At 47.9% G+C, this 23,722-nt stretch overlaps 1 protein-coding gene across 6 annotated transcripts in view; it reads right to left on the bottom strand.

Annotated features, from left to right (window-relative positions):
* Snx29 (sorting nexin 29) overlaps window positions 1-23,722 on the bottom strand; it is a 386,701-nt gene that overhangs the window by 212,977 nt on the left and 150,002 nt on the right. For 5 of the 6 annotated variants that reach the window (XM_048789519.1, XM_015490624.2, XM_048789518.1 and 2 more), the window contains one exon: window positions 5,442-5,524. The exons of the other annotated variant lie outside the window; for it this stretch is intronic. In XM_048789519.1, coding sequence (XP_048645476.1) covers window positions 5,442-5,524 — 83 coding nt within the window. The remainder of the gene's footprint in view (window positions 1-5,441; window positions 5,525-23,722) is intronic. 6 annotated transcript variants of the gene reach the window in all.

Below are 23,722 nucleotides of genomic sequence, written 5' to 3'. Positions count from 1 at the left end.
ATTTCTGAAGCAGCTTGGCCAACGGGTGTGTCCATGCTGCATGGCGGTAACAAAGCCCCCAAATCTGCTTTTCTCAGAGAAGTATGAAAACCAGAGGACAACCTGATTTGCAAAGGAAACTGCTGTGTCCCGCTGTGTCCCTCACAGAATATTGCCCCTTTCCACAAACTAAGTCTTCAAACTACAGGCCACACCACCTTAGTGGGGTGGTCAATGTCATCAGGGAGTCGCAGCTGATGTTAACAGACTAGAAGAGGGAATAAAACACGAGAATGGTTTGCACATGGTCCCAGGAAGGTCCGTCTCAATTACACGTGTTCCAGTGTGTGCTTAAAAGTGTGTCTTACTGAGGACTGAAAACCACTGTCACAAAGCATGTTGGATTTAAAAAAAAAAAAAAAGTGAGATCAGAGATGACATCTGGTAACATGACACACTGGTTTCAAACTAAAGGGCAACAGGCAGATGCTGCCCACACACTTGGGCTTTGTGACTGCACTTCCCTGTATCCTCCAAAATCAATCCAGGACAGGAGGATGTGTGGGGAGGAGCTCGCTGCATTATAGTCTGTAGTACAAACCCCAACCTGAGCACCACCCATCAAGACGACTTTAAAAGTTCCAGCATAAGCACACGATGTCTCCAATATACAGTGTTAAAAAGAATGACCTGGGGCTGTAGCTACTGACCAAACGGACACTCACCACAGTGAGGTGACCCACTGTTGCCCAAGGAAGCAAGGCCTGCAAGCTCCTCCTCAAAGAGCCAGGTGGCACATCTGGGCTCCAGGCCACGTGGTCCTTGCTGACCTTTTAAGTCCTCCACCTCAGCTCAAGGTAGACAGAGGCAACGTGATGAGCGGACATGGCTGGGCTCTGGAAGAGCTTCGCCCACAGAAAGGTGGCACGGTCACGGACCAGTGTGCCAGCCCTGTCCAACTGTAACTCCACTTGGGGACAAGTAGAACAGGCACACACCTGCAGAGTGTAGGTCTGCGTGGTGACATCCATCAGTCAACTCCAGTCACCCACAGGGCCAGCCCTGAGGAGGGTCATTAGTGTCACCTAGCTCCACGTTGCTGGACTTGTTAGAGTACACACTTTTTTTTTTAAATTCGGATAAAATATTCAATTATTTAACAACTGTATGAAATAGGTTTCTAGTGATTGCTTTCACTAAAATCTATTTTCTGTAATATATCCAGCCAATACTTTTATTGTAACTAACAAGCCCTTCCATAATTCATAATTAATTGGATGCCAACTGTCATGTGAGAACTTCCAGCTAGAAAGTTTCCCAAAAGGTGGAAATGATAGCAAGTCATGAGAAACCAAGAAAATAACTTTCATTCTCCTTCCCAGTGAGGAGGCAATCGATAGAGAGGAGTGGCCTAAAATTTAAGCATGCAAGCCTGGAATGCCCCATTAATTGAACCAGTCAGTGACCATGGGGTGAGGGGTAAGGACAGTTTATGCAAGTTTCAAATGACATGACAACTAAGCATTAGGCCAAGATGTGGGCCTGGGTCTAAATTCTACTCTAAACATTCCCTTGACATCGGCCAAATAGAGCACATTCCCATAGAAAATCCAATCCTCGTGCCTTAGGGGCACCCTCAACTCCCAGGAAAATGGACAGAGGACAGAAAGCAACTGGCCACCCCACTGCTTCAACATAAGGAGAAGGAAGACCCCTGTTCCACCCCGACAGGTGAGGGCTGCCAGAGACATGCTGTTCCCTGAACCCCGTAGGCTTCAAAGAACTGGGTGGAGACCATCTTCCACATTCCCTGTCAAAACTGACCCATTACTGCATCACAAGCCATGCTGGACCTCCTCCCCTGTGGCTCAGCCACAGCAGAGTGGCTGCTAATTCACGAGTGTGGCAGAAGCGGACAGGATCTCGTAGCGGCCACTCTCTCCTCAGCAGGACACCAACGTGGATGGCTACAAGCCAGCTGGGAAGATATGAGTCCTCCCGGCATCCCTCACAGGTGGTGTGGCCACACACAGGGTCAGAGGTGACTTCAGAAGCCACAGTTAGTGCACCTGAGGACTCAGAGTGCTGATCCACAATGGAAGGCCAGAGGCAGGGGACAGGGCAACCTGCTAGGTCAACTGATAGCAAAGTCAGCACAGAACTTTCTGTGCCAAAACCCCCAGTCTGAAGCTCTGCGCCACGGTGGACTGCAGAACGCAAGCTGTTCTGGTTCCCTCGGGGGAGAGGTGAAGGAAGCAAGATGCAGCAGACAGCCTGCATGCCATCCACCCATTTCCCTCACCCTGGGCACAGGTATAACAGGCTGCCAGCAGGGACCTGATGTTGTTTACCTCATAACGCACCATGACCTGCTTTCTCTACTGAAAGTTATGTCAGTTATGTGTCATTGGTGCTTGTGTCCTCGGCTTTCTTCTCAACCCAAAGGCTCCAAGCCCTCCAGACAGGGGCTGTTCTCCCCAGAGCACTGGTAAGGGCACAGGGCACAGCCAGCCAAACTGGAAGGGCATGCGCCAGAACATGAAGCTCAAGAGCCTCTCATTCTTGCTTTCTCCTTTCTCACTTCCCTCTTTTTCAGTCTCTATAATGACTACTTTAAACACACACACACACACACACGAAACTCAGGCTGCTTTTCTTGCTGAGAAACAAGCCCAAAGAGGTGGCACTGGGTTTGGAGGCCCTTTGGCCTGCAGGTGTGCGCACTCATAGCCTCTGCCAAGACAGCCCGGCCACAGTGAGGCCTCGCAACTGCGCAGGGCAGCCCCTGCAATCCGCTGGTGGTCTTAGGATGAGACAAACCCAATGCAAATGAAGGCAGGAATAATTCAAGGCACAGCAGCGCCTGGCCTAACTGACTGCTCCTAGAGGGAGGAGGACGGTCTAGAAAGACTGGGTCCCTAAAAGGGCGAGAGTATTCAGAAACAATCGGTGAGAAACAGAAAGGTAATGGGCACCTGAGAAGGCATCCAGGTACAGCACGTGCTGAGAATGTCCCCCAAACACTGTGCCACCCCGCACATGCCACAGCTGATGTCCTCATGCCCACCTGTCCCCATCACTGGATTGGCCTCCCGCGGGGAAAGGCCAGGAACACCCTCTCCCCAGCCAAGGCCACCCTGCCCACCCAGGCACCAGTCTGAGCTCGAGATGGGCAGACACGGTGCACTATTTACCTCCACATCCGGGCACCCACCACTCCCCCGCAGCGTGCCTTGGGAAAAGCACTCGATGACAATCACAGTAACCAATATGTGCACACAGAGCGTGGTGGGGACTTTCACCCAGTCTGGCCTCACTTCATGGGTCCTCACAACTGAGGCATCAAGGAGAGAAACATCTGGCCAAGTCACTCACATGCCTAAAATGGGACCTTACAGAAAGGTTACCTATTCCAGGCACAGACCTGGTGTTTGGGCTTCATCCATATGAGCTGTTCAACTATAAGGTGCTCAATAAAGTCATTCGTGCATTCACCCAGTCATTCACCAAATACCTCCTAAGCACCACAAGGAGCCAGGCACTGTCCCAGAAGCTGGGTAAACAAAGGCATGAAAACCAAGCCAGGCCCTTCTCCCGTGGACTGACAGTTGGTCAATGTCTCTCAACTATGTTGATAATGAAAGGAAGAAATCAGAACTTCCAAGTATAAAATAGGCAGCAGTACCATAGCCCTGGGACTGGCCAACGAGGGGAAAGCAGAGAGGCACATGTGGGGCGGGGAGAGCCGACTGGTGACCAGGGTGCACACGCCAGGTGGCAGGAAGGTGCAGACAGAGTGTGAGGGCATACCACAGAGAGGAGGGGACTATGACTGAAGTGCCAAGAGCGAGAGCAAGAACACAGCCTCTGAACAGCCCAGCCCTGAAGGCCAGCTTCCTCTCCTTGGAGGGTGTCTAAGGCTCCACCCAGTCCAAGAGAAAGCCATTTAGGCAGCCATCCAGCCATCGTCACCCCACTCAAGCCAAGTGACCAGCTGCCTCAGGAGAGCTGTAACTAGAAACTTCAAACAGAGGGGTTTTCAAGACCGGAGTGGCCTTTATCACAACAAGCACCTGCAGGCTCCAGGAAGGAGAGGGGCTGAAGACCAAAGGGGCCAACGGACACACACACAAGAATTGCAACGCCAGGCTCTGAAAACCAGCCGTGAGGCTAAGCACACAAGGCAGGAGGGATGCACTCAGATGCTCCAGTGTGGTTTTAGGGTCTTTGTTTCCTACCAAACAGTGAAAAGGAAGTGAACAAAAATCTCGAATTGATAATCTTCCCAGCCAACCGCTCCTGCAATGACTTGAGAAGAAAACATCCCGCTGGGGTAAAATCAGGTTGAGCAAACATTCACCCTTACAGAGGCCCCCAGGACACACAGCCAGGGCTAGAACCAGGGCCTGGGTCTTCTGGAGACCATGACATAGTAGCTTTGATGACACTTCCCAGGAACGATGTGCAAGGGGTGGCCTGGGAAGACTTGAGCAATGCCCACTCCTCCCACATGACTTCTGCCAGCCTCACCCTCCCAAACCACCTATCCAATACCAATGGTCCCTCCTCCCTCATGTACCAATTAAGCAACCACATTTCCCAGAATTCTTTGCAATTAGGGGCAGCCAAAGGGCTTTAAGTACAAGTAATGAAAGAAGAAGGGATTTCCTCAAAGGAAGCTTATTATTTTTAAAGCTTTAAATCCTGTAGAGTTCAACTGTGCAATGCACTCCGTGCTAGTCTAACCTCCTACTTCTACCAGTCAGAAAGTCAGATGCAATGGCTGGAACGCCAGCTGTCATAAAGGAAGCATGAAGCCATCGTGAAAATACAAGGGCATGCCAGGGGCTGGGTGAGATAGTGCCACCTATAATCCCAGCCATTCAGGAGGAGAGGCTGAGGCAGGAGGATCACAAGTTCCAGGCCAGCTGATCAACTTAGCAAGACTCTGTCTCAAAATTAAAAAAAAAAAAAAAAAATTCTTTTCTTCTTTAAAGGGGTAAAGATATAGCTTAGTGTCAAAACACTCAAAATAAAAGAGGGGGGGGCATGCAATGAGGACAACAGAACAAGAGCAGCTTAAGTCCCTGATGGCCACCATACACTCACTTCCACCTCAGACTAGACTGACTACGTCCAGACTTCTGTTAGGTAGAAGACAACCCATGTAGCAATCATGCCACGGGATGCACCACCATGCAAGCGCCTTAAGACCGAGACACAAACCTTCAAGTGCACAGACTGGTGCGATGCCCAGTAACAGCAGCAAGTCTCACGACAGTAGTTTGCACTTAGCAACAACACACAGCGGGTTCCTCCACGTGAGTGACTCTCTGGAACCCTCACCAGCACCTTTTCTCTAATTCATCTGAGTATGCACTCAAAGGTCGAGCAACGCCTACACGCCAGTCAGAGGGGTTCATGGGACGGCTCGGCCTCCCCGCCTGGGCTGTCTCCCTCACCTTCAGCTGTAGGGCCTTCTCTTTTCAGCATCTGGACAGCTCCTACATATTTCTTCAGCTGGACTTTGAGCACCTCGTTTTCTCTGCAGGTACAAGAATGTTAAAAAAAAAAATAAATTTAAAAATTGGCAATTTAGACCCAAAGCAGGGGAGGGGGGGTGTCTGTGTACAGAAAAACACACACTTTACATCTTACAAATATTAACATTCTCATTCCAGAGATCATCGCTGGAAAGGGCTGTTACCAAGCACATATTTGTGGAATGCCTTCAAGAACCTTCCTTCTGGAATGGAGGCAAGCACCGGCCACAATGCCGACAACTCGGGACACTGACACTCGCCGTGCCTCCCGTCTGCCCAGGGCCTGTTCAGTGTTAAGCCCTCTGTGATATTCTCCCCTTCAACAGCAGCATGTACCAAGCACCGTGCATTTGTCCCAGGGACATGCTTAATATAGTCACTAACTGCTCCATGCACTAACACCACCTGCCAGGCCCCAGGTCAAGTGTCTGTACACATCTGACTGGATCCTCGCCATTTCACAGAAGAGAAAACTGAGGCACCAAGGAGAGAAGCAACTAACCAAGTCCACTCACATCTCTACGCAACATCACACTATGGAACGTGGATCCCATGCTACCCCAAGACCCCGCCTGATTCACCTCCCCAGGTACACTGGCTGAGGATGGGATGTGAGGATCAGGGGAGCAAGCTGCACCACAGAGTGTAGACTTGAAGGATGTCATCTCACCAAGTCACACACACGCACGTTCAACCATCTGTTCTTCCTTCAGTGGAAGAATGCACTGTGACCCCATGGATTCTCCCCACTTGACAGGAAAAGAGTTAGACAGTCTCTGCTCAAGATCATATTGCTAAGAGTGACCAGTAAGACACGCTGCCAAGATCCACTCAGGTCTCTGTCCCCAAGGCCCACAGGAGCTTCTCCTTAGGAATGCAGACTTGGTCTCTCAACAGAGAAGTGCCCCCTCCATATTGTTTCTGTCCCCGCTCCACCCCAGGACATGAGCTTGAGTCCTTTAAACATGCCATAAGACTTTTTCTTTCCTCACAATGAAAAGAACTCAAGACTGGGTTTCTTCCCTGGTTATAAAAATAAAAAGGCTCAGTACAAAAAAAAAAAAAAAATCAGATTATGGAGAGTAAAAATGAGCTGAAAACCATGGCATGTCTTCTGCTCCACTCACCCTTCACCCTCAGTAGCCTGGCATGGGCGTGTGCCCTCCTCAATGCCCAGATGATCACTAACACACCACACACTCCTAGACCTGACTTCCACAGCAGGATCATACTGTAAGTTGTTCTGCAACTGAGTCGTTTCCTATAACTTTTTACCAGAGTGAGCCACCAACTCCACCATGTTTCCTCAGCTGGAAAACTCTGAATTGGCTGGTTCTGTGTGCCCGTTCTCAATGCACCTGGCTATAACTCAGTCTACAAAGACAGCACCTTCTGGGTGTTATGCTTCTCTGCACTGAGTTTTGGAAGACAGAGCATCAGGATCAAATGCAGAAACTATCGTATACTTAGAATTCTATATTCATCTTAAAAGCTTAGAGAAAGTAAGTCACAAAGAAGTCACTCCATCGTCCCCCTCCCCCTAGGCAGTCTGTCATGGATGTTTCTATGGGTAATTACACTCTCTCCACCTGTGATATGAATAGCAAATATTTAAAACAAGTTGTGCAAAGGTTTGTGGGAGGGAAAGTTCCCCAGTGTACATGAGGGTACAATGTGTTCCCTTGGAATCCTTTAACCAGAACTTTACCACCCATCACGACTGGCTCCTAATTGCCACGTATAAACTCAAGTCACAAATCATCTTAAGAGTAGAAAAAGAAAATTTATACATGTTTTTTTCCCACATGTCTTAAACTTAACCACCATTTATGGAAGAACTTTGTTTTGGCAGAACCCAGGGGTACTCTACCACTGAGCTACACCCCAGACTTTATTTTTTAAGATGGGGTCAAAGTTGCAGAGACTGGCCTCAAGATCATGATCCTCTGAGTTGCCGAGATCACAAGTGTGGGTGCATGCCTGGCTTGAAAAACATTTTCCAAAACAGGTAGGATCCACCCAAACCAACCAAAGGTGTGGTATGTTGATACTCGGTTGCCAGGTCTCATCTCATGGGCTACCAACAGATCAACGGCCAAACCCTTGGCTTCCTTGTTTATCTTCAACTCTGTGGTCAGCACTAAAATGTTTCAGGTGGTTGCTTTATTCCTATTTGAATCAATCTTTTAATAGTGTGTTAAGACAATGTCTCCAAAAAAAAAAAAAAAAAATCACACCTAATACAATGGCAAGCATTTTAATATAAATTAAAAACAATGAGAAGCTGTGGGGAGTGCATCCCACCACTGGACGACACCTCTAGGAGCTGGAAATCCACCCCAGACAACTCTACCACTGAACTCATTTGCCTTTGTGAGAAACTAACACTCATGGGCCTCTGGGACTAAAGAAGTCCTTCCTGAATGACACCCAAACTCCCAGCCACAGTGCCAGCCACTCCAGGGACACTGAGTCCTGATGCTTAGAAAGGACCAACCCCTTTTGGTTTTTAATTTTTATTTTGAAGTAATTATAGGTTCACAGGAAATTGCAAAGATAATGCCATCAAGTCCTGTACACCCCAGCCCTGTTTTTCCCCAACAGTTATATCTTACTCAAGGGCAATATCACGCCAAGGAAATCCACACCAGCACAATGTATGCAATGTGTGTGTGTAACATGATCAGTCCCACTGCTGTAACTGATGCTCGTAATAATCTTTTGCCATAGTTCTTTTTTTTGGAGCAGGTGGATACCGGCACTTGACCACTGAGCCACATCCCCAGCCCTATTTTGTATTTTATTTAGAGATAGGGTCTCACTGAGTTGCTTAGTGCTTCACCATTGCTGAAGCTGGCTTTGAACTCATGATTCTCCTGCCTAAGCCCTCCAAGCCTCTGGGATTACAGCTGTGCACCACCGCATCCAGCTCATAGTATGTCTCTTAAGATAGAACACAGACTTTAATGACTATAGCATCAGGCTGTGCCCCTGCATAAAACAAACGAGATGGAAGACCCAGGCACTGTGGCACACTAAGGAGGTCTCGGCCCCCTCAGCTCAGACAAAAGGGCTCTTGTCCCTCTCAAAAGTTTTTGTTTTTTTAACTTACCATGTTTCTAGCCTAAGAAAATAATCCCCAAACTTTAAACAACTAATTTGCAACTACTAAACAGCACTTTCATTTGTACACGAAATATCAAATGGAATTTCTCATTTTTAAAAAAATACCTTTTTTTAGTTGTAGTTGGACACAATACCTTTGTTTTTTATTATTTATTTATTTATTTGTCTATTTATTTATTTATTTTTAATGTGGTGCTGAGGATCAAACCCAGGGCCTCGTACATGCTAGGCGAGTGCTCTATTGCTGAGCCACAACCCCAGACCCCCCCCCCCCGATTTATCATTCTTAACAGTACACAGATCTCTATTAGGATCTTCAGATTAAGATGCCTCTGACTTCACCCTGACAAGCCGGTGGTGCTCCATCAAGTCATTAGACGCAGCCTGACCATGAGAGGCCTTGGAAATGCCCTTGCACATGAGAAAGACAGGGATGTGGCTGATGCCCACCCCAGTAGGGACCATCTGCCCAGAGCCAGGTGGTGTTTAGACAACAGAAATGGAACGGTAACAAGAGACCAGACCCTGACTTTCGTGGAGGTGATATTTATCATGGTGAAGTGGTCCAACCAGTCAGGGAACAGGTAATAGGGTCTCAGATAACAATAAATACTGGAAAAATAAAGCTAGGGCAGGGATGGAGTATGGGAGTTTTTAATACAGGGGAATCTAAGAAGGCCTTTCTAGAAGGTGACAAACAAGACAAGATCTGGAGGAGGTGAGGCTCCACACCATTTCCATGAAGGACAGTGCTAGAACACATGGACCTGGTGCTAGTTAAAGTTCAGTTTCCAACTGAGCAGCTGGGGGTCGCGGGGGGTGGGGGATGCTGGGACTCGGTAACTAACAGCCCAGGCATGTCTCCAGGACCAAGCTCAGGCAGAAAAAAGAGCCAAGGAAAAGCCCCAGCCAGCCTGAGCTTGCCAGGGAAGCCAGGCAGCCAAGGAGGCCAGGAGTCACAAAGGCCACTGCAGCCAGGGCAAGGGATGCGGGGTTAGTTCTGGAGAAGGGCGTCCAGTGCAAGTGCTAAGCTGGGCGAGGACACATGCAGTGAGAGAAACGCTGGAGTGGGCAGAGGAGATGCCAGCCATTGCAGCCGTCCAGAAGCAACGACAGCAGCCAGGATGGGAAGGCTGGGGTGGTGGCTGGGGAGACGGAAAGAGCGTGCAGACACTCATCCACAGGATTCCAGAAAGCCTTGCCAACTCTGGCTCCCAGCCCCAAATATGCCTGCTGGCCACCCCGCCGCTTCCTTTAAAATCACCAGGAAAGCAAGCAAAGCATTGAGTAGGTGGCAAGTACCTCTCACACAGCTCCCGGTGACTGCAATAATTAATGTTTGTAAGTCAAAGCAATTACATCTGCCCCAATGTCAGAATAAACAACCAGCAACCTCGACAGCACCACTCAATGGATAATTACTCCAAACAAAACTAACGAACCTGTTAAGTGCACTTGGTAATTCACAGGCATGGAAACACCACAAGACGACACACTTACAGGAATTTTGCTTTCCCAGATGAAAGCATGGCTTGAGGGTGGCTCAGTTCTACTATCTGCTGGGTACAGTGGGTCCCACCTGTCAATACCAGCCATTAGAAGAACCTGAGTTGGGGGCCACGCTGCCCAGGGCAGTGGGCACTGCTCCAAAACAAGCATCAACAAAAGGCAGAAAGGGCGGCACAAACCACCTGGCTTTGTGGGGTTTACAGCCGCTCCTAAGATCTCAAGTTCAAGATCACTGCAAAAAGCTAAGAAACCATTTCCTCCAAACTGTGCACACAGCTGTTGGCGTCCTCTCACTCCAGCTCCAACCACCCCCTTCACTTTTCCTAAGTCACTGGACCTTGCAAAGCTACTGCCACGCGGAACACAACGCATCTCCTTGACTTTCTTTATGGGAAACTTCAGCTCACACTCTGTGCCTCCCTGTGACAACACAACAGCCACTGCTGTCCAGCAGGAGCTGCAGAGAGAGGCCAGCAAGGCTTGCTCAATGCTTGCAGACATAGATAATACGGGAAGCATTGTCATTTTCCTGGCAAATGACCAGGTGACAAGTGGCAGAGCTAGAATTCAAACCAGGCAGTGAGACTCCAGAATCCAAAGGGAACCAACCAGTTCCCTCTGCTGCCTTTGAAAGACAGTGAAGAGTCACAAGAGAGCTGGGGGTGGAGGGACCCTGCCATCCAGCCGGATGCACTGGCGGTGAGAAGGCCAGGGTAGGGGGGAAGGAAAGTGAGCCTTCCTCAGGCCACCTGGAGCTACCCCAGGCCCTGCACAGGCTGCCCACTCCACTGGATGCGCAGGGCTGCCAGGCTGGACCCCTCCCTCCCTCCTGCAGCTGCCAGAGCAGCCCAGATGGCCACTATTGCAGCCCCCACACCCACTCCACCAGGCTCCTTCTGGCCACATGTCTTAGCCGAGGCTGACCTGGTCCTCTCAGCTCCGCTTCCCCATCTGCACCAACCCCAGTGGCACCTGTAATTTCCCAAGGGCAGCTCAAAGGCCAAGCTTTCCCAAAAGCCCTTCCTGTTGACTCCCCTCCACCAGGAGGGTTTGTGGCAGCCCCTCTTCCACCCTGTCAGAGCCTCGACAGCTTCTACTCAAATGCCCCGCTGTCACACCCTGGTCTGTGCTCATCTCCCCCTCTAGCCTGTGAAGCCCTTGAGAGCGGGTGTGCCCTAGGTACCTCTATGCAGCCCTCATAACCATGAGGGACAGCCACTCCTCGGCACCAGAGGGGACTGGTTCCAGGATTCCAAGCATACAGAAGTCTCAGGTGCTTCAGTCATTTAAAAAAAAAAAGGCACAGCTTTTACATGAAGACTACATACATCCCCTGTACTCTCTAAATCATCCCCAGATGACATGAGGCCCAACACAAGGCAAGTGTTTGCTATACTGTATTGCTCAAGAACAATGATGAGAAAAGAAGTCTGCACATGTTCAGAGCAGACACCTCCACCACAGGCCTCTGCAGATGGGTCCTTCTGGGATCTCCAGGGCCAACCCTATTACCTGTGTCTGCACTGGATGAAATGAGGAAATGCAGGCTTAGCACAGTTAGTAACAAGCCGAAGTTCTCCAGAATGGAACTAGGACTGATATCAGGGCAACTGCAATGGCCACCCCACCCAGAACTAGGCCAGGGACCTTCCAAATGAGGTCAGAGGGCAGAGCATCCCACAATGGAATCAGCGGGGGAGCATAAGCACAGAGCTGATCTCCCCACAACCCTGCTCTCCCGTCCTGAATAACTCAGTCCAGAGCCACTAGAGATGAGTCACGTGAAGATGGACAGATCAAATAACCGGATGCCTCACAGTCAACTGGAGCCAGGCTGCTGCTGTTGGACAGGGAGTCGCAACACAAAAATAAGAAAATGGGATGTCACCACAGTGGGGCAGGAGTGCAGTTCAAGGGATCACTGTGAACTCATGAGGACATTTCAAAAGGACACAGTACGGTTCTCAATTCTAGGACAATTCAGCATCAAACAATGATAGTAACTGATTATGGGAATCTAAAATACATGAATCCATAAACTAAGAAAGAGAAAGTTTCATGTATAATAGGATATTTATGACCCTAAAACCTCCCCGCAAAATACTTATTATTTGGAAAGGGGAAAAGGGTAACCTCATAGCAGAGAAGGGTGACAGACAGCACCTCAATCAGAAGGTCAAAGTGAAGCCCTTCAGGAATGGAACACAGTGAAGTCCTTCACCACCCACCACCCTGTGCTACTCCCAAAGATGCACAGCTGAACTCGACCCCCAGGAACAGCCAACGAGCCCGTGGAAAGCATGCTGCAAGACAAATGGGGTGTCGTCTTCAAAACTGGAAATGTGGTCAAGTCAAGGAGAAAGAAGAGCCGTCCCAGGCTGAAGAAACACGACAATTACATGCACCGCATCTGTCATTCTGGTCTCAACCATTTTGCAGGAGAGGACATTTGGGGGACAACTGGTGAAAGCTGACATGGTAAGGATTAGCTGGTGGAAAAGTGTCAGTGCTGGTTTTCTAAGTTTGACTGTTGTGCTGCAGCTACAAGGAGAAGGTCTTGCTCATAGGAAACAAACATTCAGGAGTGAGGAAGTGAAGAGTACAAAGCCGACCCCAGGCCCCTCTGCAACTACTGACCTGGGTGGGGCCTGGTGTCTATATCTTAAGAAGACTCCAGGCCAGACTCAATCCTGCAGGCACTCGCCACCCTGTGCCTTCCAGCCACACCACGATGGCAACACGAACCAGACATGAAGAGTCCTTCTCAATCAACCCTGTCCAGCAAGTCTGTGGTTCATCCTTTCTTTCCAATAATTTTCTCAAGTAAGACAGGACTGGAAGGTAGCCAGGGGACTCAAGTTTCAGGAAGTCATATTTCTCCCCAGCTGCTCTCCAAGTTAAGCCATGTGGCCCTTCACTGTGACTGCGGTGGGCACGGGGCAAGCCTGGGGGCAGCGGCTGGCTCCCCGTGCTCTGCCCTGCTCCCGTCACCCCCCTTTCTTTCATAAATCCCATCTCATTAGTTACCTGGCAAATTCCTCTCAGATTCGCATCCCGGCCCTACACTTCAGATCCAGAGCCAGGGAAACAGCCCCAACAGCTCCAGTAGCTCAGGAAAGCAGCTAATCGCAGACGACCCACTCAAAATAACCCGAGCACAACAGGGAATCACAGGGTTCCAAACTCAACAGCTGGAATCATACTCGATTGTCACTTTACTCATTCAAAACTCATGGAAGTGACTTCTTGAGGCATTTACTGATCAAAAAGCAGCTCATTTCAACAGTTTGTGCCATTTAGAAGTGTTTGCTTTGAGTCAGGCAGGCCCGATGAGCGCTCTTACTCTGATTCTGTGTGACCTTGGAAAAGTGACTTTACTTCTCTGCACCTCAGTTTATCACGTGCTATGTGAGATAGTAAAAGCACCACTGTCTAAATATAAATATATATGATGTACCTGGCATATAATAAGTATCTGGCATATTAAATGTTAGCTGTTATTAATTATCATCATTGTTACTTGTGAAAATCAGGGTCCCATTGTCTTTATATTAAAATCAAAGTAGTCCAGTTCCTCCTGGGGAGCAAGGGCCAGGGAAGAAGATGGAATCATGCTCAAGTCGTTCCCTGGAATTATTTCCAGGTCAGCCTTCAAATACTGAGTCCTCTTCCCCCAGCTAAGTCCTCTGCATGGTGAGTGAATCTCACCCCCTCAGGAAATGCTGCACACTGGTTCAGGTCCCTCTGGGGATGCAGCATTTCAAGATTTTACTGGAAGTTGAAGGAGCCTCTCACTGAACTGGGCTTCCTTGGAAGATAGTTCTAGAAGCTCCAAGGTTCCCCAAGTGACTCCTTTGGGAGGAGAAATGCAAACAGAAATAATTGCTGAAAGGATGGAGACAGACAGACAGACAGACACACACACACACACACACACACACACACACACAGCAGAACAGGCACAAGGAACAGAGGTCAAACAGCCACTCGTTTCCTAATGGGCCCTTTTAAGAAGAATACAGAGAAGATGTCGCAGAAGCTCTGAGTCCCAGGCCTCCAGGGACCAGGCAGGTAGCACCAAGGAGTACAGTACACCAGGGGACACACAGCAGGGGTCCTACCCTATGAGTGGACATGGACAGCAACAGACACATCCAGGCACATACCCATGACTCATCGCCAGGCTGCAGAAGTATAGCCTTGTCCTGTCAGATCCACGGCCTCTCAGGAGAGGCTGCAATCTGGATTTCTCCACGAAGCATTGAGGTCTTTAAAATACAGATTCACCTTTTGAATCGGAGGTGAGAGGGAGCTAGCGGTTGCTTTACCACTGAGCCACATCCACAGCCCTCTGTTTTGAGATAGAGTCTCACTAAGTTGCTGAGAATATCCTGGAACTTTTGATCTTCCTGCCTCAGCCTCCAGAGTCACTGGAATTATAAGCATGTGCCACCTCACCCAAACAGATTTGCTTTTTTTTTTTTTTTTTTTTTAAGTTGTAGATGTAGGCAATACCTTTATTTTATTTTTATGTAGTGATGAGGATCGAACCCAGAGCCTCACACATGCTAGGCAAGAGCTCTACCACTGAGCCACAACCCAGCTCCTAAATTTGCCATTTTTAAAAACATCTCACGTACCAAGCTAAACACATCTGTGAGCCATAGCCTGCCTGGGGCCACCGAATGGTATGCCTGCTCTTGAATTTGACCTCTTGGCACTGAGCTTTGCCGTCTGTGAGAACAGAAGTCTACTTGGTAGTTAGTGTCCCTTTATTAGGCCAAGAGGAAATGAGTTCAAAATCCTCGAGATCCTGTCAAAAACACATAACCTGAATCAAATCATGAGGAAACAGCTGACAAACCCAAATTGAGGGATGTTCTAGAAAGCAACTGGCTCGAAGACGAATACAAAAAAAGCCAAGGTCATGAAAGAGAATCTGTGGGAGCAGAGCAGATTAGAAGAGATGAAGGAGAAGGAAGGTGGCAACATGACCCCCCGTCCTGCACCGGATCCTGGATCCCACGGAGAATGGCCACACAAGCCTTCGCTGGCCCACAGGACACTGCGGTAGTGTCTCACTCCCTGCGTTTTATACCCATACTCCTATGAGGACACACCCTGTTCTCAGAAAAACATACACTTTAGGGGTAAGCCACGGTGCTGCAAGCCACCAATCCTTAAATGAATCCATTTAAAAAGAAAGTTCACATAGACACAGACACATACACTGATCTGAAATACAGCAAAATGCTACCAACCAGTGAATCAAAGTGAAGAATATTGGGCAGTTTAAGATTCTTGCAATTGTTCAACAAATCTTACTTCAAAATAAAAAGTTTTTTTCTAAAAAAGAAAGCAACACCTTCAGGGAAAAAAGCTCCAACCTGGAAGAGACAATTTATATGTCTAAGGGTTTAAAGAATCAACTAAATAGCTCATAACAGGTACCAGGAAATCTGTCTTGCAAATGTAAATTCAGCATAATAAATATTAAATATCTCCTGGTAATAGCAAGACCTGACTACTACTATCACATGGATAAGGTAGCCACTCATAGGTGCAGTTCCCCTGCCTCCTGTGTGACTGTTCCCACAGGACCACTGAGACAGAACCTACAAAACACTTGGAGTGGCCTTTGAGTACAAGGAGGTATAATCACTATGATTATCTTGCAGCCTGCACAGGAGACAGGGAAAGGCCTAGAAGGGTCCCTTTCTTGCAATGCAGAGCAGTGTTTGGGGATCTTGATCTGCCTGGAGTTGTTAGTGAAACAGCATTTGAGGGTTAGACATCCCACATCTGAGCATCAAGTTGAAAACTCAACTTGGTTCTAGAACAAGCTACAACATTCTCATCAAATCTTAGCTTCTTGAGAACACCATCAGGAAACATGGACTCCATGTGTTCACGTACATCATTCACACATACATACACACACACACACACACACACACACACACACACACACACACACGTTTGTATGTTTGAGCTTATTTAGGAGGAAAAGTGAAAATAAAGACCAATATACAAAGTATGAAGAGGCAGTAAATCTCCACCAAGAGCTTGGGTAGCCAAGTTCATCATCCTAGTCTTACATTTTCCAGGTTTGAAATTCCCAGGATAAAAAGTCAGGGTAATTTTAAAAACTAAGAAATGTTTGACGAATAAATCGATCGCTATGCAGTTCACAATGACATTTCATGTCCCACTAACGGTGAGCAGATGAAACTGCTGGCGAGCAGCCCTGGGGCTGAAGAACCCCTCTCAGCCCCAGGAACCCTCAGCAGCACCCTGGCTGGAGGCTCTGCTCTCAAACAACAAACGTGGTGAGGAGCCATCAGAGAGATGGCTACTGCGAAGCTCTAACCCTGGGTAATGATTGGCCTAGTCCCAGCTGCCTGTCTGCCTTCAGTGACACCCTCTCTGGTGGTGGTACCCTTCCCTTGAGCTTTGTCCAGTGGGATTATTACTAACAAGGGATTTATTAGATATTTTAAATGCCTATTTAGAAAGGGATTCTAGGAAGACGGCAGTGACAGCAACACAACTTTTAATCTCCCTAATCCTCCCATTAAAAGAGCAGCTAGACACCAAAACCAAAAGCCCGTGGACAGCATTTGTAACAAAGATGGATGGCAAAGTACCCTGAAAACCCCCAGACATAGCAGGTGAAGCAGACTAACAGCCAGGAGACCCACAGGGCGGCTGTGCAGAGAAAGCCTCATCTGATGGAGGCTGAGAAGAGAACCTCCAAGCCTCCTGTGGGTAGCGTGAGAGCTACTACAGCTCAGGCAGCCTTTCTGCTCCCAGAGGCTGTGGAGCACAGAGGGCCTGCAGGCAAGTCTGAAGTGGCCTCTACTCACTCAAAACTGGCCCCTGGGACTCTCCTCCAAGACAGGGCTCCACAGTGCACAAGCACAAAGCAGCAGAGACACTGAAGATGAAGGGGACAAAAGACTCAGTAAACAGCTCAGGAGGAGCAAAGCCAGGTGGTGTCAGGAAGCAAGCTTCCATATTGCTGAGCATGGCCAGAAAACCACAGAAGAGGAAGCTCTGGCCCCTCAACGGTACCACCTTCCTCCGAAGTTGTCTTACCCAACTACACGCCAAGAAGAGCAACAGAAGGACCCAGGTAAATACCATGCGACATCTAAAAAGAGGAGCAGGGAAGAACAACAAATCCTCAGGTGATCTAGACTTGCCAGAAATACCCATGCAACCCTCGATTCCAAAACCAGCTGAAAGACAAAGAAAAACAATACAAGACTCGAGAGAACAGCACACACACAATCAGAAAAACTCCACGAGGAGATGACCAAACTCGGGAAACTAAAAAGTGCTTCAGAAAAGAAGACCAACCTAGAAGGGTTAAAAAAAAAAAAATTAAAAGGAACAAAGTGGCTACAGATGATTCAAGGGAAAGTGGCATATACTGAAGATGGCAAATGAAACAGAAACCTCTACAGAACACCAAACACTGAACAACTGGTTCAAAGAGCTTCATGGAAATAAAGGGACTTGAACCACATGTTGCAGGAGCACTCTGTGTGCCTGGGAGCACCACCTCTGCATGACTAACACTGAGACACACTCAAGCAACTTTACTCAACTGGAAATAAAGTGGGCAACTGCCTTCCAAGGGAAGAAAAATGAGATAACTGCCCAGCTCCAACAGCAACATTCAAGACAGTGTCATCACACACTGAAGATACTCAAGAAAACGTGACCCAAAGATTTAAGATACACAAAATCGGTTTATGTGTACAGAGCACAAATGAGAAATGACATGTATGAATATTGTTCCCACAAGGCCTCCCTGCAGGATTAATCACAGAATAAACTTGAGATGACCAAAATGACCAGTAAGATGGCAACAGGGGACTGGTGAGGTATAAACATAAGCCCATGGGACTAGGTCTAAACCAGAATGCAAAACAAGAGTGGAGGACACATTGGCTGTGTGCTCAGGAAATGTAGATCTAGGATGAATATTTTTCAAGAACAGAAGAAAATAGGGTAAATACATGCAAAAACTATTATCTATTCTCAGCAATTATATTGTAGTAGTAGCATTGTTATTCTGACACACATTTATTGTAAAGACAAAATACCTCATGATTTCATAGTGAAATTTCCAATTCAAATTCAGTATTACTGGGTTATTTAACCTCTTATATTTTATTTGCATGTTCTTTTCTCCTCACACAAAGCTTCTCAAGGATATGCAGGTGACAGAATTATGATATGTCATAATAACTCACTTGCTCTACCACAATATGTATACAATATATATTTAGAAGAATAATCTGGCTATTAGAATAGGAAGTCCACATGTCCATCCAGCCAAATATACTCAGATTCACAGAAGCACTCAAGCGAGACTGCACTTTGTAAACTGTCTGATCCCCTGGGTGCTATTTCAGCGTCCACAGAGATGGGCAGCCACAGTTAAAAGCACTGCCTTTGCCCAATTAGAAGCAGGGTAAAGAGAAGACACCACACACACTTCAGAGGGTCCCTTTTTGAGTCATCTCTGTTGTCCAACAAAAACACAAAAAGGCCCATTTTAAAGGTTCCTCTTGATTGTTTGGGGTTCCAAGCTGTTTCCAGGATCCATGATGCTTTTTTGTCAGGATCCATGATGCCTTTTTGACAATCAAAGCCAGGCTGGTTTGCAGAAGCCGTGGGTATTTGGTGGCTGCCCTGAGGCCTGCATCCCATGGGACCACAGGCCACAGAGGCCCTAGTGTCACTCCCAGATGAGCTTGGCTCAAGCCTCCCCTCTCTTCCCACTGCTGGGGCTCCCCTGCCTCTCCCACACCAGCGGCTCCTAGATGGTGCAGACCAAGGAGAGTATGATCAGGAGACAGAACCCACCCCCTGCTGCCATGCCCCATAACCAGCATGCTCATCCTCAGAGGACCCCTACCCCTCACACCCTCTTGAGCTCACAGCATCTCTAACCCCCAGCCTGGCATTTTCTGCCCTTGGTTCCCTCCTGACATCCAATGAATACTGATCAAATGAAAACCAAAATGACACGGAGTCAATATCAGCCACTTCCCCAACAGCTAGGATAAAAATGTGTAAGTCAAAGAGTGTCCGTCATCACCAGGTAGGTCCATTCAAGAGCTGAGAAGAGCTAGGTGAGAAAGGGGTCGAAGACACTATCAAGCCTAGGCATCCAGTGCTCTCCCGACCAGGATGAGAGAGCCACCCAGGCAGAGACATTCACTCATGATGCTACTGCACCCCTATAGTGGCAACCTTCACCCGGCTGACTGCAGGCACTAGGCAGTATGAACGAATGCAGGAATACTACATATGAAGCACCAGCTACAGAGTTCATTCATTCACTTGATTGAAACAATGTAGCAATTAGCACTTCATGTGGTAATGTATTCAGCACCACTGAACTGGCATACTCCTGTTGGCTAAATTACAAGATATATAAACCCCATCTCAATAAAGCTGTTTAAAAAAAAATAAGTGAACATCTACTCTACACCAGGCAGAGATGAGCACTGGGGATGTGAGAGACTATGATCACCAAGGTCTGCTTCAAATCCCCCACCAGGGGAGAGACCCCAAGGACAATCTGGAACACCCTAAACACATCTGGATTAAAATAGAGATAAAATCCTATCACTGATAACTGCACAGAAGATGCTCCATCCCATGTTACAGCTAAGCAAACTGAGGCTGTGAATGGGTAAGCCACTAGACATCTGCCCGAACAGGGACGGAACAGATCAAATCCCAAGCAGCCTCCCCCGGTCAGCATATTTCCCCTATATCACAGGGCCTGAGTCACAAACCATAGGGAGCCAGGGCCTCAGAAGAGCAAACTGAAGTGGTTGAAAATAAGTGAAGACTAACATTTGATAGCAGAACTCAGACACCATCAATCCCTCTCTCCTGCGACTCACACTAAAAAAAAAAAAAAAAAAAAAAGGGTGGGCATGAAATATATAATTTCTTTTACAAAATGGGAAGTGGGGCATGGGAAGGTTACCACTTGTCTAAAGATTCAACTAGTTAACAGTATGCTGGGATTTGAACCTGCACCTGTTAGAAGCTGGGAGAAGACACATCACCACCAGCCCCTCAATCCTCGGCGCTGCCACAAGACATCAAGGCCTTGGGGCCCGAAACCACAGACATTTGTTTCCACAGTTCTGGAGGCTAGAGGCCCAAGACCAAAGTTTCAGCTGGCTAGGTTCCTCCTGAGCTGCCCTCCTCCACATTAGGTATGAGAACGATGTGTCCTCGTGTGACCTTCCCTCTGTAAGCAAGGGCCTGGTGAAGTCCTCTCCTCTTCTTATAAAGATACCAGTTCAGTTGGGTTAGGCCCCACCTGCATAACCTCAATTAAATTTAGTACCTGCTAATGGGTCCTATCCCCTTTAATAATTACATTGGGAGTTAAGGCTTCGATATTTGGATTTGGTGGGGGCATAATTCAGTTCATAACAAATAGTGACCCACTTATGACATGAGACCAGCACCCCCTATAAAGTTATGAGAGAGTAATTAAAATACAACCTGATCATAGATTAGTAATAACAGATAATCCGAGGACACCAACCCAAAATACAAATAATCCCCAAATAATTGTTCCCAAACCAATTTCCTTTGGAAGTCACCTAAGCAGTAAATTAAATGTAATTTAAAAAATTTCTTTTTGTTAGACCTCTCAGGAGAGGATACTAAGCTATTCACTAACCCAAGAGAATGGGTTTTCTTAAATATTTAGAACCCCCTCCCACCACACACACACACACACACACACACACACACACCCCAAGAGCAAAACCACCAAACAAAATCTCCTTAAATATGCTGCTTATTGGGGGATGGGGAGGGCACTCAGCCAGCTCTAAACAAGACACAGCAAATTCTGTTTGCAGGTTATTCTGTAACCTCCTAATCTCTTTATTATACATTATTTATAAAGCACCAACAGTGTTATCATGTGGAAAATCAACTTATTCCTTCAGTTTTTAAATGAGCTCTGAAACTTGTTTTGTGCCGGCTCCCACGCGCTTCGACCATTGGTGAACGCCGCACACTGTGGCTTGTCCCAGCGCCAACTCCTCTTGCAGCCCAGCCTGGGTCCAGAGGACATGGAACTACTGCAGAGTTGGCCCAAACCCAGCAATAATCCTCCACCTCCCATCTGCCCAGGGCCGACACGGGCAGCAACAACTGGGTTCTGCTCCTTTTCCTTTGGGCAAAGTCAAGGCTAAAAATCTCAGAGGCCGTATCTTTCTGCCCTTGCTTTCTGCAGCCAGCTGGTCACAAGGTAACCTACAGCCGCTTGCTCTCCTGATGTCTTTCACTCCACTCCCCACCCAAAGGAGAATTCCCAGCAGCTCCAGAGCACAGAATGGGGTGCCCTGGCACATCGAAGGTGCCGTGGGGATGGCTCTGAATCACCAGTGGTGCACCAGGGGAGACTGCTGCCCTGCTCTCTGGAGTCGGAGGTGGGAGCTAACAGAGCCTGCCCTTGGCCAATGACAACTTTGAGGAATCTGGACCAGTTTTTGTGCAATCAATAACAAGCAGCAGAGGGGCAGCCATACCCACCAAACGTCAGGAAACCAAAATACATTCTTGTTTTTTGGTACTGGAGGCTGAACCTAGGGCACCTTTCCACTGAGCTACACCCCAATCCTTATTTTTTATTTTGAGATAACATCTAAGTTGCCAAGGCTGGTCTTAAAGTTTGTGATTCTCCCGTCTCAGCCTCCCAAGTAGCTGGGATTACAGATATGCTCCACCAAGCTCAGTATGAATTATACTTCTATTCTTCTCCCAATAAGGAAAAAAAGGATTGAACCCAGGGCCTCACACGTGCCAAGCATGTGAGTTACATCCCCAGCCCTACAATGCAGTTATAAGGAAACATCTCTGCAGCACCTCAGAGGTTGGGGCAAAGCCCCACCTGCCCTCCTCATGTGGGCGCCCAGGGCACCTGACCCTGGCTGGCCCATCCCTCCAGAACTGAGCCAGGGGAAGTCTCAACCATCACAGACCCAGGGAGGGCCCTTTAAGGGGGGAAGGTGGTGCTCATTTCTCTGCAATCCTGCTCGGCAAGAAGGCCAAGCCCAGCTGCTGAAGGCCATGCCTGCCACATCTGGGAGATGCTGGCCTAGGCATGACTACATGAGAATGACTCAGAGGCCCACAACTTTGCTGTCATTCTGGATCCAGATCTTTTTGAAGCCTACACCAGTTCCTTGGGCTTCTCAGTTACAGGAAATTGGGTTGTTTTTATTTTGTCTTTTTGTTTTATATAAGTAACTTGAATTAGGATTTTTTTTTTTTAATTTTTGGCAACCAAAAAGTCCACAGGCTCACTGCTTCCTGAACAGTCCCCATTCCCAGGAGAGATGGCTACAAACAACAGAGTGGAGCTGCAGCCTGCACTAGCCACCCTCCACTCCAGGGCAGAAACACAGGGCCTCTGGAACCCAGCTGTAGCCAGAGCTGGGGGGCAGGTACCCTCCTGGGACAGCCTGTTTGGAACAGCATATGCTCATGACAAGAATTCTGCCACTTCAAAAGCCCACACTCCCGTAACACATTAAAACCAGACTCTGGCTGCTCGAGGTGACCGCAAGATGAAACTGTGAATGCTTTCCCTCCCTTTTAAGAAAGTTCAGCCTTTCCAGAAAAGCTTAGGGAAGTTACAGCATCTGGGGTCTTAGTGCTTTTGGCACGTGAAGATGACATGGGCAGTTTCCTGCAAGTCCCAATTAGTGACAGCAATAATACAATTTTATTGTTTTGTTTGGTACCACTGATTGAGCCCAGCGGCACTCAACCACTGAGTTAGAACTCTAGTCCTTTTTATTTACTTACATTTTTAACTTTGAGATAGGGTCTCACTAAGTTGAGATGGCTTTGAACTTGTGATCCTCCTTCTTAGTCTCTTGAGCCGCTGAGATTACAGGTGAGCCGCTGAGATTACAGGTGGGCATCACCACACCTATCGGAATAATATAATTTTGTAGGAATACCTCAGCTTCTCAAAGAGCCAGTGTCATTCAGGGAGAAATGTCAGTGCTCTCCCAGAGCCTGCCAGGAGCTAGAGAATCTGAGATATAAAAGTCTCATAGCTTCTCCAAGACCCTCAAAGCACCATCCATGATTTTTCTGCTGGGCTCCTGCTCAGACCTTAAACCAGAGTCCAACCCCCACAGCTCCTGCTTTGTAACCGATCAGCAATCCCAAGCACTTCACAAACAGTGCCAGTCCCTGGGCATTCTTTATGTGATTCCTGTGGCCTGAGCAGCTCTTACTCCCTGAGGAGCATGCACACACCTGCAGGAAACAGCACATCCACGTGATCATGCATTGGCATCTGCACACAGGTGTACACCCATGCCTATGCCTTCCACATAGCTCCTTCTCATCCTCTAAGGCTCCAGTAAGATGTCACTCCTTCTCAGACTGTTCCCTGATCCCAAGATGTATCATGTATCCTGCAGTTACACATACCAACTGCTCTACTTTTCATGTGGCTTATCCCCCAAGGGTTCATGTGCTGGGCACTT

Source organism: Marmota marmota, unplaced genomic scaffold, assembly GCF_001458135.2.
Source record: "Marmota marmota marmota unplaced genomic scaffold, marMar, whole genome shotgun sequence".
NCBI lineage: Eukaryota > Metazoa > Chordata > Mammalia > Rodentia > Sciuridae > Marmota > Marmota marmota.
The sequence above is the reverse complement of the archived record's forward strand: the minus strand, read 5'-3'. Positions and strand labels throughout refer to the sequence as shown.